Here is a 15,609-nt window from a genome sequence, read left to right on the forward strand (position 1 = left end):
AGTAAGTTTTTCTTTGCTTTTGTGTTGATCTTTTTGCTTATTTTTTCTTCATGGAAATGATGCCAAGATTATTGCGAGCTGGCAGATGAGGTTTGATCTTCTGAACAAGAGTTTTGCACCACCTAGCTTTAGCTCATGTAGATTTTTGATTGCTTTGGCAGATTGTGTGGCTTTTCAAGCTAAGTCTCTATGGCCAACTTAATTGTGGTCTAGAAGATAGCATTAGGTACACTGTAAATATTAATAGCTTTCAATTAAAATTATATTGATCATTGATGATTTTTATTGCTTTTGTTATAAAGCGAGTTGAGTCTTGATATGGAAGATGGATTTATAAAGGATCGATTTAGTGATCACTTGTTAAGAATAATATTGTTATGTTTAGCTTTTGGATTGATGCAAATATACTATTCACTAGTGAATTTTAGCTTATGGATGTGTCAAGAATAATATTTTGGATTGTACCATGCTTTTTTTTTTAGCATTGAAGTTAGTCATAGATTCGTGATCATTGTTATATAAAATTTAGTTATAAACTGCTTTAATTTTTTTCTTCTTTGAGTTCTCATGTTTATTGTTCCATTTGATATGAGTTATTGGGGAAAGCATTTTAGCTCATTACACCTTTATTAATAGGTTGATTGACAATATTCTGTGATGTTCTTTGGTAGGCTTTTATGTTATCACATATTCTTTATGGTTCGTTCTAAATTGGTCTTTTGGGTTTAAGATATTAATAAGATGTTACTGATGCTTGCTTGAATAAAATGATTCCCTTAGTATTGTTGATTGAGATCTATTTAAATTGGCTAGTGTGATAGTTAACATGTATAAGTGTTTTTTAGCCCTTAGGCATTCATTTTGTTATCTTGGTTATTACTTAAGTTGGTTCTAGGTGATATATTTATGAGCATTTTACTTGTCCAATTGATGATATTTTGTGTTCTTTGAGTTGTCTTTTGTAAATTATCTTATCCCAATAAGAAGTTTCTATCTCATTATGTCTTATATTAGCTAGTGATAAAAACCTTTATATTTTAAGCTATAGTCCCTCAATATCATTATATAATAACTTACCTTATCTACCAAGACACCTTTGCTATTATGCCCTATATGTTGGTCCTATTCAGTCTTATTGATTATTTATAAGAAGTGTTTAGATTTGCTAATGAAGCATATTTATATTTATTTATTCGCTAGAATGTAAAGATTGTTCTAAATACAATGGTGTTCTCGCATCTAGATTCACAATTTAGCACTATTCAAATGGATAGACAAATGGGGTAGTTTGGTGAAATGTTCAAGAGCCGACTTTAGCTCTCTGTGAGACACAAAATCCCTAGGCCCCAAAGTGGAGCCGGAAGGGTGCCATGTGGTAGTGGCCGAAGCAAAAACCAAATGAGCATAACATGTTTGGACTAAAAGCCCCGACTTGAAAGGTCGAGAACGGGAGTGAAACTCCTAACGAAGTGCTCAAGGAACAAGCACGGAGCAAGCAATAAGTGAGTCTCTAGAAAAGGGACACAAGAGGACCAACACATGACACGTGGAAGTGTCTGAGATGGACCCGAAATGGACCCGAGATGGAGTCCGAGATGGAGTCCAAGAAGGACCCAAGATGGAGTCCGAAGTCGAGATCAAGACTGAGACCGAGACTGGGACCGAGCCCAAGCCCGAGTCCGAGTCCGAGTCCGAGTCCGAGTCCGAGTCCGAGTCCGAGTTCGAGTTCGAGTCTGAGAGGGTGAAAGCCCAAAGCGTTCGTCTCCCAGACCCTAGGGGGTTTGGTGAGCTCCAAAAGTATAGTAAGGGGGAGGACTTTAGTGGAGCCAGTTTGGCCCAGGAAGGCTGTACCCAGGTGTTGGGTGATAGGATAACCACTGGGAAGTCCAAGGCTAGAGTGAATACGGACTGACAAATGGGGTAGCTTAGTAAAGTATTCAAAAGCTGGCTTTAATTCCCCCGGGAGATTGGATGATCGATGCTCCCAATCCAAGCGTGGGTGGCACTACCTACTTGGATACCTGGTGTGGCTCAATGGAACTTTGCTCTAAGCCCATGGCTAAAGCACCCGAAGGCAGAAGGCAAGGAGAGTACCCATGAGGCCAGTGTAGGGCCACGATGTTCCAAAATATTATCCCAAAGTCTTAGACTATGGAAAGGAAGAGGAGTAGCTCTCTAGTGTGGTGACCAAGGACATAGTCGCACGGTGAGGAAGTCCCAAAGGACTGTGGGATTTAATGGTTGGGCCTATGGGCCTTGATTTAGTGGCAGTGTTAGCAAACATGGCCATGGACAGAAAGGGATTTGGTGGGGACCGGAAAGGAGATATTGGGGAAGGCTATTCCCCATGTCTATGGGCATCCTAAGGATGCTAAAGAGTGGATTTGGGATGACCACTCATGGACGGATGGCCCAGTCTTGGAAAGACAGGATTGCACTGTAGGTGGTGTTGGACCACTGGTGTGACCAAGGTGAATGGGCATGGCCTAGCGTAATGGGTTGATATGTCGGTGGTACCTTAGGGTGTCGGTCATAGGATTGGACACGTGGAGCACTTGGACCAAGTGCAAAGGTTGAGTGGCATGGATGCCATCCTCGGGGTTGGCAAGCCCCAAGTCATGAATTGGACTTATGGAGGTGGTGAATAAGACTCCTCCTAGTGGTCGGAGAGGTGGTTAAATGACTAAAGTAAAATGGAAAAATGAGTCACTTACACTCCTTTGGGAGATCGAATGGTTGATGCTCCCAATCCAAGTGTGGGTGGCACTACTTACTTAGATATTTAGCATGGCTCAATGGAACCTCACTCTAGCCCTATAGATAGAGCACCCAAAGGCGGAAGGTGGGGAGAGTACCCATGAGGCTTGTGTAGGGCCATGGTGTTTCGAAATGTTGTCCTAAAGTCCTAGACTATGGAAAGGAAGAGGAGCAGTCCTTTGGTGTAGTGACCAAGGACATAGCCACATAGTGAGGAAGTCCCAGAGGATAGTGGGACTTAGTGGTTAGGCATATGGGCTTTGACCTAGTGATAGTGTTGGCAGATACAGCCATGGACGGAAAAAGACTTGGTGGGGACCAAAAATGGGATATTGGGGAAGGCTGTTCCCCATGTCTATGGGCATCCTAATAATGCTAAGGAGTGGATCTGGCATGATCACTTATGGACGGATGGCTCAATCTTTGAGAGATGGTATTGTGATGTAGTTGGTGTTGGATCACCAATGTGACAAAGGTGAATAGGAATGGCCTTAGCGTAATGGGTTGATATCAGTGTGTAACAAAGTCTGAGGCTCCTTTGTACCCCGTTGGTACCATTTCAAAATTGCCGGTACAAAACAAAGTTACAAGGATATACGCCAGTGCAAAAAATCTCATATAAGGCTAGATCCGGTACATTTGGATGTTATAAGGAATCCTGCCGGTACATTCACCTACCTTTTGAGGATTAGGGTTTCATGGTTAATTATGTTTAATTAATTCTAATTAACAAGATTAAATAAATAATCATCAATCTTAGTTAACACTAACTAAACATAGTTACACTAAGTAAACCATGTCATTAATCTAAGGTTAGAATATTCTTTCACAATGTTCACGTGGGCTCTAAGGTTAGAATATTCTTTCACAATGTTCACGTGGGCGTGGGCGTGGGCGTGAACATAGATTTTGGTGGGGAGATCATCTGGGAAATGGGGAGGGTGCCTGCAGGTAGGAGCAAGGCTGCTGCAAAAGCCATTGCTCAATCAAAGCAATCTTTGTTAAGTTTTGCCCCCATTGTGGAGAGAGGAGGTTTTGTAGATGAGGACAACCTGGAGGGGACTGAGCCTGAGGAGGGATGTGAAGTGGGAGAAGGTGATGCTGCATCAGTAGAGGAGAAGGAGAAGAAAATTCGTAGGGGGAAGTGGCAACCTGCATGGGTCATAAAATGGCGGTGGTTGCATTTTGATCAGAAAAATGGTAATAATTTTCTTGATTTTTCATCTAATCCTACTTGCATTACAGCACTGATCTTCTGCTCAATATGCCGTGCCAACAAGAATTGCAAGAATCCATTTGGTACATCAGGTTCCACCAACATGAAGACTTCAAGTTTCCATGCTCATGGGCAAACAAAAGATCACAAGCATTCCATTTACATAGCTGAGGTGAAAGCTGGCGGTCAATCCTCCATGGCAGCTGCAAATGATCGGCAACAAGAGGCAGCAAAGAAGGGAGTTATTTGCTTGTTTAGGACTGCTTATGCTATTGCACAAGGTTTTGTTCCTCTTCGCAAATACCCATTGCTTCTGGAGCTACAACAGTTGAATGGAGTTTATGTTCCTAGCATGTACAAGAACGTGATGGCCTGCTCACGCTTCATCACTTTCATCAACAAGGTGAGCTAAAGTCTGATGATAAACCTTGATTAAATTTTGTTGTGTAGGTGCTCTTAGATCAAATTTTGGAGAAAGTTAAAGCTAGCCCATTCTTTGGAATAATGCTAGATGAGAGCACGGATATAAGGTAAAGTTGATTAGTGATATTCTTGGTTCTAAATTTGTTAATGCAGTACCAGTAAACACCTCATCTTTTACGTGACCTACATCCACAACGCAAGGGTGTTGACAAGCTATTTAGGCATGTCAATGGTGAACAATAGTTCTGCAGAGGTGATTTTTAACACCACCATAGCTTCACTGCAGGATTGGGGGCTGGATATGAGCAGGTTCGTGGGGTTTGGTTCAGACGGCTGCAATGTTACGACAGGAAACAGGACAGGGGTTGCAGCAAGGTTGAAGGAGGTCAATCCATTCATGACCTCCACACATTGTCTTTCACACAAAGCTAACTTAAGTGTGGAGGACGTCTACAAGAATCCAGCAGTTCATAATCTTTGCGATGAAGTGGATCAAGTGGTGAACAAGGTAGCCAGTTTTTTCTCAAGGAGTTCTAGCAGGTTGCAGCAGCTACAGGCACTACAGGACGAGCTAAACTTCAAGGTGCTGAAGGTGTTGCGAATCCAGCAGACACGTTGGTTGAGCAAGGGTGGAGCCATTACCAAGATGTGTGAGTGTCTGGAACCACTACTCAAGTTTTTTAAGGACAGGAGAACAACTCAAACAAGGAAGCTGTATGACCGTCTCAGGAGTTTCAAGTTCCTTTATGCACTCCACTTTCTAGGAGATATCTTGGCATTGGTAAATCAGCTGAACCTGGAGTTTCAAGCACAGACTATGGACGTGACTAGTGTTGCACCTTTATGCAAGGCAACTATGGCCAAGATACAAGTATACTATTTGGATAAGCAGGTGGATTTGAATGGTTTTCAGTTGGATAACAGAGGATATCCTATAATCCCAGATGGTGGATGCCGCAATGGTCCTTTGGATGAGCTCAGGTCATCAGTTAAGGGAAACGAATACAGAGACGTGGAAATGATCAGGTCGATTCACGGAGAAGATTTGGAGGAGGTACTAGAGTTTCAAAAGAACTTTGGCACTAGTCTTTTGGAGGGTATAAGGACTAGGTTACAGGACTCTGAGGCGATTGGTATTCTCTCCAAGTTCCACTTTTTAGCTCCTATCAACTTACCTTCATCAGTGCGTGAGTTGAAAGCTTTTGGTAAGTTTGAGGTTCAGGAACTTGGAAAGTTCTACACAGGGATGATCAATGAAGCAGAGCTGGCTGAAGAGTACAGTTTATGGAAGATAATAGCTTCCGAGGAGTGGAAGGGGAAAACTTTTGTGGATGTTTGGGGAATGATTTATGCTCACAGTATCTAGACGAAGAAGTATCCCAACTTGCTGAAGTTGGAAATGGTCGGCATGGTTCAATGCTGCAACACTGCATCATGTGAGCGTGGGTTTAGTAGAATCAACTTGGTGAAGAATAAGTTTCGAAACCAGATGGGGACGGAGATGGTTGACGAGCTTGTGAGGATCTCCATTGAGGGTCCGCCAATAGCTGAGTTTGATTTCGAAACAGTGGTGCAAGCATGGAAGGAAGGTGCAACTTATAGGCATATTTATACAAGCTAAAGTGATGGTTTGTAGATGTTTAACTTCCTTATAGTTTTCATATATTAAGGAATTTATCCGAATGAGATTTCCTCTTTTAAGGATTATGGCGGTACAAAAAAAATATATCCTATTCATTTTAAGTATTCAAGGATTTTTTCCAGTACACTAAAAATACTTTGTTACACACTGGTTGATATGTTTATGGTACCTTTGGGTGTCGGTCATGGGATCGGACATATAGAGCACTTGGACTAACTGCAAATGTTGAGTGGCATGGATGTCATTCTCGAGGCTAGCAAACCCCAAGTCCAGAATAGAACTTATGGAAGTTGTGAGTAAGATTCCTCTAAATGGTCAGAGGTGTGGTTAAGTGACTAAAGTAGAATGGAAAATTTAGTCGCTTACAATTTGGTATCAGAGTTGTTCTTTAGTTTGACTTTTATTGGTGGTCAAATATATCACCACTTGTCTTGGCATTGAAAGGTCCCAGGAATGGGCTTATCTGTAAGCGACTAATTTTTCCATTCTAATTTAGTCACTTAACCACACCTCTGACCACTTGGAGGAGTCTTGTTCACAATGTCCATAAGTCCAATTCAGGACTTGGGGCTTGCCAACCCCAAGGATGGCATCCATGCCACTCAACCTCTGCATTTGGTCCAAGTGCTCCACGTGATTGATTCCATGATCGACACCCCAAGGTACCACCAACATATTAGCCTGCTACACTAAGGCCATGCCATTCACTTTGGTCACCCCGGTGGTCTAACACCACCTACATTGCAATTCCGTCTCTCAAAGACTAAGCCATCCGTCCATGAGTGATCATCCCAGATCCACTCCTTAGCATCCTTAGGATGCCCACAGACATGGGGAATAGCCTTCCCCAATATCTCCTTTCCGGTCCCCACCAAATCCCTTTCTGTCCATGGCCATGTTTGCTAACACTGCCACTGACAACATGATTCAATTCTGGAAGCTGCCCGTGCAGGAAAAAGTGAAAGTCACCTCATGGTTGGTAGCTAATAATGGGCTCCCGGTTGGACAACACTTCTAGGATGATGCGAGTCGCAAGTGTAGGGAGTGTGGTAAAATTGAGATGGTCATGCATGCATTGTGGGAGTGCAATACTGCAAAGGAGGTGTGGTGCCAAATCATCAAGGCAGGGAAGGAGCTGGGAGTTACACAGGATTTTGAGGCTTGCAATGGGGATGTGCTCCACTGGTTCGAGGGAGCGAGGGGTCCTGCCCAGGGCCCAGCCCTGTGACACATCAGGTGCAGAGGACGACATGGCTGGGGGACTCAGATTTGCTGGGATGCGACAGGGGCGGAGATAGGAGTCCCCGTGTGGGAGGCTCTCAGCCATGGTCGATGGGTGGTGTGGCATGTGACGGGAGTCCAGGCCCTTTGGGAAGCACATAATCGGGCTCATTTTGACAGGACACAGGTCAAGGTATCACGATCCCACTCTCTGCAAGCCATCTTTGAGCTCGTCGAAAGTGATCGCTCCACTATTATCAGCGTCCATCATTTTGAACATCTCTTTCGAGTAATGGCAGAGTGGTGGAGACTCATACTTGCGGCAGTATGGCTTCACCACGCTATCCAGGGGGAAGCGAGAGAGGCTCGAGGAATGGCAGAAAGCATGGCTGCCATGTTTCGGTGAAGGCGACCACAAAGAGGTTCATTAGAGATGGCAGCCCCCGAAGTCAATTTGGCGGTCAGCATGAAGGGGGGGCTTGGATTTGGATGCAATATGACGGAGGCGATTGCAGCTGCTTCTACTTCAAGTCTAGTATCACTTTGGATGAGGGAGCTCTCCTCTAGGTAGCATGAGCTTCGGGCAGTATGCCCGGTTTTTGTATTAGTCCATACGGGACATTGGGGAATGTACATACATGTTTCACCGAATGTCTTTTGACGATTCAAGGAATTCTCAACCATCTTTTGTTCCAAGTTATGAATCTTGGTCACATGGAAGTTGTTTTTGGGAGGGAATGGTTTTATGATAGAAAGCCAAGGATCAATTAAGAGTGTAATATTTTATGTATAAAAGTTGGTGGTGTTATGAAAGAGGTTGTTAGAATAGACAATAATGAAACTCTATTGATTAATACTTTAGAGTTGCTAAAGTGCACATATGAAATAATTAGTTATTTCATAGTGTACCCATTTCTTTCTAATATGATCATATTTAATTTAGAGTACGTTCATGGTATGGGGCTTATATGAAGCATATTCAAGAGGAGTTCCATAACATATTTATGAATAAGTTGCCTAATGGTTCACCCTCAAAACATTAAGATTGATTTGGTTCTTGAAGGTACTCCTTATCATTGACAGTCGACTCATAGTAGTTCTATTGAAAATAAGGAGATCAATAAGCAACTCCCCATATACCTTTAGAAAAGGTGGTTATAGATAAGCAAATCTCTTTATGCTATTCTAGTGGTGATTGTCAAGAAGAAAGATGGTATATAGCATGTTTGCATGAATTACAAGGGATTGAACAATAAAACAGTGAAGAATATATTCCCAATTCTTCGTATCAATGATTTGCTAGATCTTTGTAGTGCTCAATATTTTACAAAGATTTATTTGAGGCAAGAGTATTATCAAATTTGTGTCAAGTCAAAAGATGTTTCAAAGACTACATTCTAAATGAGGATGGGTCACTACAAGTTTTTGGTGATGCTATTTGGTTTTACAAATGCTCCTGCAATTTTTCAAAGGTTGATAAATCAAGTTTTACAACCTTATTTTGAGAAGTTCATGATCAATTACTTTGATGATATCTTAGTGTTCAACTCTACAGTAGAGGAACATAAGATGTATATGTGAAGTGTTTTGCAATTTTTGAAGGACAACAAGCTTTAATAAAAGTTGTCCAAAAGCAAGTTTTTCTTAGAGGAGATTAAATATCTCAAGCATTTAATTTTAGTGTATGGTGTGAGAGTTGATCCCACAAAGATTCAAGTCATGGTTAATTGGCTTATATCTTCAATAGTGTATGATCTCTATAGTTTCTTTGGTATGGTTGGAATTTTTCAATGATTTATGAACAACTTCTCAGAGATAGTTGCTTCCTTGATAGATCTTCTCTAGAACACATCAAAACATGCTACTATTCATGGTTGGAATGAGGTGTCAAGTGGTGTTTTAGCAATTGAAGTAACATTATAGTTTTACTCATGTGTTAAAAAAAATTTATCTTAAAAAGCCTTTTATGGTCGAGATAAATGTGAGTAACATTATGGTTGTATTGCCTCAAGTTGTGCATCTTCTTGCATATATGAGCTATAAATTTGATGAAATTGGCCTACTTGAGATAAAGAGTTATATATCGTGATCACTACTGTGAAGGAATAGTGACAATATTTGTATGGACCAAACTTTCATGTGGATTCAAACCATTAATCTCTCTAGTATTTTAATTGTCAAAAGGATTCTTGAAGCTACTTTACTCATTGGCAAGAGTTTTTACAAAAGATATCTATTAAAACCTAATACAAGTATAAAGGTGACAATAAGGTAGTTAATGCATTATCTAGGAAAAGGATTCTTGAAGCTATTTTACTCGTTAGCAAGGGTTCTTACAAAAAATATCTATTAAGATTCAATACAAATATAGAGGTGACAATAAGGTGGTTAATATATTATTTAGGATAATAAATTTTATCTTATTCGTGAAGCTATCCAACAATCTATTAGATGAGCTTAAGGAGTTTACTGACTTTGACTCATTTAATTATCATTGATATTGGCATAAAAGTTTTGTCGAAGGATGCCTCTATAAATTTGAAAGGTGACAAGTTTGCATCATATGAGGTACAAGATAAAATCCTGGTAAAGAAGGGAAATGTGGTGGTTGTTTGTGTTGACAAACTTATTAAATGGATTTTGGTTAAGTGTCATGATGTGCTAAGTGTTGGGCATTTAAGGGTACTGAGAACATATGTATTGGTGAAGAGGCATTTCTATTGGCCTAGAATAAAGTTGTAATACATGGTTGTTTGACCTACCAAGCAATTAAAGTTGACCATTAAAAGTTTACTAGCCTCATTCTCTATGTGTACTTGAAAATAAATGGGATAATATCTTAATGGACTTTATCATTAATTTGCTTAAAACCTTTAAAGGAAATGATATTATTTAGGCTGTTATGGATCATTTGATGAAGATGATTTACTTCTTTCTAGTGAAAATGATAATTAAAGCTTTTGAACTTGCTCAGTTGTTTATAAACTAATTATTCAGTCTTTATAGTTTACTAGGTGATATTATAAGTTATCAGGATCCCAAATTTATGTTGAAGGTTTTTGAAAAATTAGAGACTAAACTAAGCATGAGTAATAGTGAGCAAACAATTCAATGGGCAAACATAGCAAATAAATCAATTTTTGGTGTTGAGATCTTTTGTGGAAACTTGATTCAACAAGGAATTTAGGAAAAAGCTTAGCTTTGTTCCAATTTATAGTGCTCAATAATTAGTTATTGGCATGTCTTTATTCATGGCGATATATGGTTATAAGCATAGGTATTTTGTGAGTTTGAGTTTGGCTTTGGTTCAAGTGCCTTATGCTTATGATTTTTTGGAAGATATGCAAGACAAGCTTGAGTTAACAAAATTAAGCATGCCCAAGAACCTAATGTTTTTCCTCACCAAACTAAACACCAAACATCATTAAGCTTGTGTCTATAAGTGGTGTAGAAGTAACCACTAGCAGATTGGAAGTGAAAAGCCTTAGAGCAGCCCAAGTGCTGGACGGTGAGAGGTTTGTTGCCATGGGCTCGTTTGGGTGGTGCCATCTTCCTTCTCCATGTCCCTGTGAACTTGAAATGCCCTGTCTTGGCCAGAAACTTGGGAAGGAGATTTTGGAGGGATCCAATTCCTAGGCCTGGCAAATGCTGATGTCTAGAAGGGTCTCTTCAAAAATGCCAAACGTTGCTAACTGTGAGACATCCTTGAGCTTGGCTAGGCCCACTCTCACACTCCACTGGGAGAGCCTGCCACCAATGCCTTCCATTGCTAAAGCATGCGGCATGGGAAACACTGCACATTGATAGTGAAAGTGCTTCCCAATAGACAACGTCATCCTCCAAATATTACTTCTTGACAAGAACAAGCAAGACAATATCCACCTCTCCAAAAGGAGATGACACCGTGACCTTGGATGGCATTCGCTCATACATGAGCTCCACCACTTCTTGGTTGCCAATGTGCTTCTGGATGAAGGGTTTGGACACCGCCTTCCAAAACTTGGTTGCTGTGGCAGCATAGCTGGAAGATTGTGGATCCAGCCAAGGAAACTTGAGATTTTCCGAGTGAATGACAGTGAATTGCTGGTCCACTGATCCCAGTGATGACCTGACCTCGTCCCCACTGCGAACATACGTAGGGAAATTGAAGGTATCCAAGCTTTCCTGGCTCAGAAGCCCCTGGCCACCGTTGACCGAGTCAGCATATGTGTTGACTAAACAGACACAGACACAGACACAGAGAGAGAGAGAGAGAGAGAGAGAGAGAGAGAGAGAGAGAGAGAGAGAGCGCTTTACCTCTTGGATGAGATCCTTCCACACTGATTGTAAGGAGAAATCGTCCTCGTTGAGCTCGTGGGAGAGTCTTATGGGAAACATCAAGAGGAGGATGCCTCCGGTGACTAATTCTTGGGCCCGGCTATGGAGGAAGATGGAGAGATCGTCGCTGGCTTGCTGGGCAAAGGCTTCGATTGCCGCGGGTGGCGAGGATCTGGAGACAAACATGCAGTCTCTGTTCCAAGCTGGCGAATTCCTGTCCGTGATCGACTCTGGAATCTATGCGCAGAGGTTTGAGCCTGTTTAGAGAGGTCGATTGGGCGAGAACTGACCTTGGAGAGGTAATGCAGTGCGTAGTTCGTCATTGCAAAGTGGATAGAGGAACGAGGAAAGAGCCTGCGATAGAACGACCCGGGAACCCCACTAAAGAAGTATGGCTCACCTTGGGGATGTGGGACTAGAGCGAAGAGAGTGTTGAAGTCATTGACTGCCAGATCCGAGAAGATGGCCTGGATCTCCAGAGGTTTTCGATCGCCCACTTGCTCTCGCAGCCGGATTATCTCTCGGGCCACGAAGTCCAAGGCCTGGATCGTGTTGGAGCCGTGGGAACATCCCAAGTCGGCAATTCGAATCACATCCAAGGAGGAATCGAGGAAGAGGGGAGCACTGCTCGCGATGGCTTGCTCGATTGCGGCGTGGGCGCTGCTGAATCCTTGGGCCTGAAGACCGGAATTGCGATGGTAGCTATCCTTTCCAGAGCCGCCTTCCATCGCTTGGGGCTAGATTGCCAATTATAGCCGTCAGTTTCTGGATAAGGTAAGAGCAGCCTATGGTTAAACACCATCCTGATTCACTCTCTCTCCGCTTACTTGGCAATGACGTGGCATCAGCCCTCTTTTTTGTTTTATCTCCAGCGCACTCCCTCTCCCGTCCGTCGCCGCTGCACACTCCCGCTCGCGGCTATCGCCCGCCCGCTCGCCCTCACGGCTCCCGCCCGCACTCCCACCCGCCCCCGCCCCCCATTGACTGCCAGATCCGAGAAGATGGCCTGGATCCATGGCCTGGATCCACGTGGAAGTAATTTTAGGAATCATTTAGGATCCCCCATGGCTTGATGAGGTGCAAGAATTCCATGAAAAGGATTATTTTTGTGCAGATGATTTAGATTGGAATTTGTCTAAATCAAATGAAACTATAGCTCCTATTGTGTATATATTCTAGAAGGATGTGAATAAGTTTCTAAATGGTGAGAGGAGAAGGGGTGATGGAGTGGATTTTTGGCGATTTTCTAACAAAAATCGTAATCTTGAAGATTTGAAACAACCCAAAAACACAAGCTTTTTATCATTAATCAGGTATATCTTTTTAACAAAATATAATTACTAACTTCATGCTACAGGTATTGGTGTGAATATGGAAAACAAGATGCTCGTGAAACATCCTCTATTATGGTTGCTGAATCTACACCAAAGTTAGGATTTGGAAGTAGACCAGGTCGAAGTTCTAATAAGCGGGGCTGCCTTTGCAATTTTTTGGTCAAACAGTTTTACAAATGGCCTGATTATGTGCAGATTACATATTATCATAGAGAACATTGTGATAAGAATGGGATTCCTTGTTATGGTCAACTTGATCTGACTGGAGGAAAGTCATTATTTCCTCAGAAGCTTTCAGCAGATATTCGATATTGGGTGATTCATATGATTTAGCAGGATTTCACATCAAATCAGATTTATAATGAGCATATACAGATTGTGGAAAGGAACAAGTCAGCTGGTGAACCTCCTCATCGAGATGATTTTCTAACTATGCAGAATATCTACAATTTGCATAGGAAGTATTTGCTTTCAACTTATCGATTACATGAGAATGACGCACAGAGTGTACGTATTTGGAAGAACACAAATCCCGAGAAAGTATTTTTCTATCAGGAAGGTGATCGAGGTAAAGATTGTTTTACTATTGGGATCCAGACAACTTGGCAACTACAAAAGATGGTGGACTTTTCAAATAATAATTTATTGAGTCTTGATGCAACTTTTGGAACTAATCGCTATAAGGTAATATTTTCATTCAGTTTTAAGTGATTAATACTTAATAATTTACAGTTCCCATTATACACCATGCTTGCTTTTGATTATCATGGAAATGGTATTCCAATTACATGGGTTTTAACTTCTAGTGAGAAAGGAGAACATATGAAGAATTGGATGATAGCTCTTAAAAAATGAGTTTTAGAACACATGCCAAATTGGAAACCACGGGCGGTACTGATTGATGATGCTGAAGCAGAGATTAATGCTATAAGGTAATTAATTTGATATGAAATAATTTAATTGTTTTCTTCTATATAGAGCTACATTTGATTGTCAAATTCTATTATGTATTTGGCATGTAAGGAGGAATTGGCTCAAACATATTATTCGTAAGGTGAAATCTTGGGATATTAGGATGGAAATATGGAAACGTCTCGGAGATATTATGTATCATTCAATTCATGCAACTTTTCATGATGATAATATTATGCGAGCTGAGATTAAACAACTTATTGAACATTTTGAGGGGGATTTTCAAAATGAAGTAGCCTTTATCAAGTATTTTCAAGACGAATGGAAGGACAAAGTTGGTAAGTGAATCAATAATTTAATTTTTATAATTTATTTTAATTTATATTTGATAGATATGTGGGTTGTTGCTGCTCGAAATTTCCCTCATGCTAACAAGGAAACAAATAGTTCGATTGAGGCATTCCATGCAAATATGAAAGCTATACTCTCATCCGATAAAAAACATGCTCGCAATCGAAGGATGGATTGGGCAATTCATCAACTTACTACTAAGGTTCATGCGAGATACTAGTTTACTACTTATTGCAAAAATCATGGTTTTATCCGAAACTATGCATATGAAAAGCTAATCGATGGTGCGATTGTTAAAGCAAGAAATATTAACGACTCTTAAGTAAAATTCGATAAGGACAATACTCATAAATCTTATGTATAATCCTCTTCAGATATAACTATATAGTATCTTGTTGTTGGAGGTGAAGGACACAGTGATTGGGCTTTTTCGACTTGGTGTAATTGTCCATGGGCAATTAAAGGAAACTTTTGCAAGCATCAAGCAAAAGTTATTATGTTAAAACAAGGAGAAAAAACCGATTGGACTACAACTAGTTATAAAGTTCAACCATCACAATCGCATGCAATCTTAGAACCTGGGCTAGATGATTTATCTTATCGTCATCAAGATTTTGAAGCACTTGACTTGGAAGCTATGACAAAGGTAATTCACTTATTAATTAAAATTTTGAAATACTTATAAAAATTTGAGCAAGAAAACATCCATCAAGATGTTTATCATGAGCAAGAAATTCAGTTGGAGACTACATTAGAAGTAAAATAACATATTTTATATACTAATATATATGAATATTGAGCAGGAAGATATCCATCAAAATATACAGCATCAACAAGAAATTCAGCTAAGGACTACTATAGAAGTAATTTACACTAAGTAAATTTTAAATATTGACATGAACTTTAAGCAGGAAGATATCACTCCATCAAAAGTTACAAAAACGACATTACAACAAAAGATGATGGATATCTTACAAGATCTTCCTGATGAAGAAGCTTTTTTATCTATGGTTGACAACGATTTAGAAATGATACAGTAGAAGGTTGCAACTTTTAAAGCCAAGCCAGATGATTTTATTCATTCTGCAGTAGAATTTCAACAGCGTGTTGATAGTTATGGTACATCCTTGAAGCGAGCAAAACCTTTAGTGGAAAGAATTACAGGTAAAAGAAAAGCTTCTAGTAGTCTAGAAGCAACTCCTTTTACTAGGTAGAGGAAGACAAGAAAGAAAAGCTCTTTAAATGAAAAACTCAATCTTAGCAAAGAATAAATAAAAAAACAAACTCTTTATATACTTACATTGCATATATTTAAATTAGTGAGAAGATTTCATAAATTTACCACTCCTAATGGTCATCCATGACACTCATTGGCCACAAGCACGTCCACGCGCGCGCTGATTGAAAGTGTTGGGGCGGGAGCCGTGAGGGCGGGC

General features: G+C 40.6%; 1 protein-coding gene across 2 annotated transcripts; it reads right to left on the bottom strand.

The window, feature by feature from the left end:
• Positions 1 to 10,964: 10,964 nt before the first annotated feature.
• LOC9632524 (gibberellic acid methyltransferase 2) lies at positions 10,965 to 12,332 on the bottom strand. Of its 2 annotated transcripts, none has more exons than XM_024677130.1 (3): positions 11,977 to 12,332; positions 11,556 to 11,806; positions 10,965 to 11,438 (listed from the first exon to the last, which is right to left on the bottom strand). In XM_024677130.1, exons 1-3 carry the CDS (start codon positions 12,302 to 12,304, stop codon positions 11,106 to 11,108), a joined length of 912 nt encoding a protein of 303 aa, XP_024532898.1. In that variant the 5' UTR covers positions 12,305 to 12,332; the 3' UTR covers positions 10,965 to 11,105. The 2 variants fall into 2 exon arrangements, with proteins under 2 accessions (XP_024532898.1, XP_002961165.2); XM_002961119.2 differs by having other exon boundaries at positions 11,556 to 11,813; positions 11,867 to 12,332.
• Positions 12,333 to 15,609: the final 3,277 nt, after the last annotated feature.

Source organism: Selaginella moellendorffii, unplaced genomic scaffold (genome assembly GCF_000143415.4).
Source record: "Selaginella moellendorffii unplaced genomic scaffold, v1.0 SELMOscaffold_0, whole genome shotgun sequence".
NCBI lineage: Eukaryota > Viridiplantae > Streptophyta > Lycopodiopsida > Selaginellales > Selaginellaceae > Selaginella > Selaginella moellendorffii.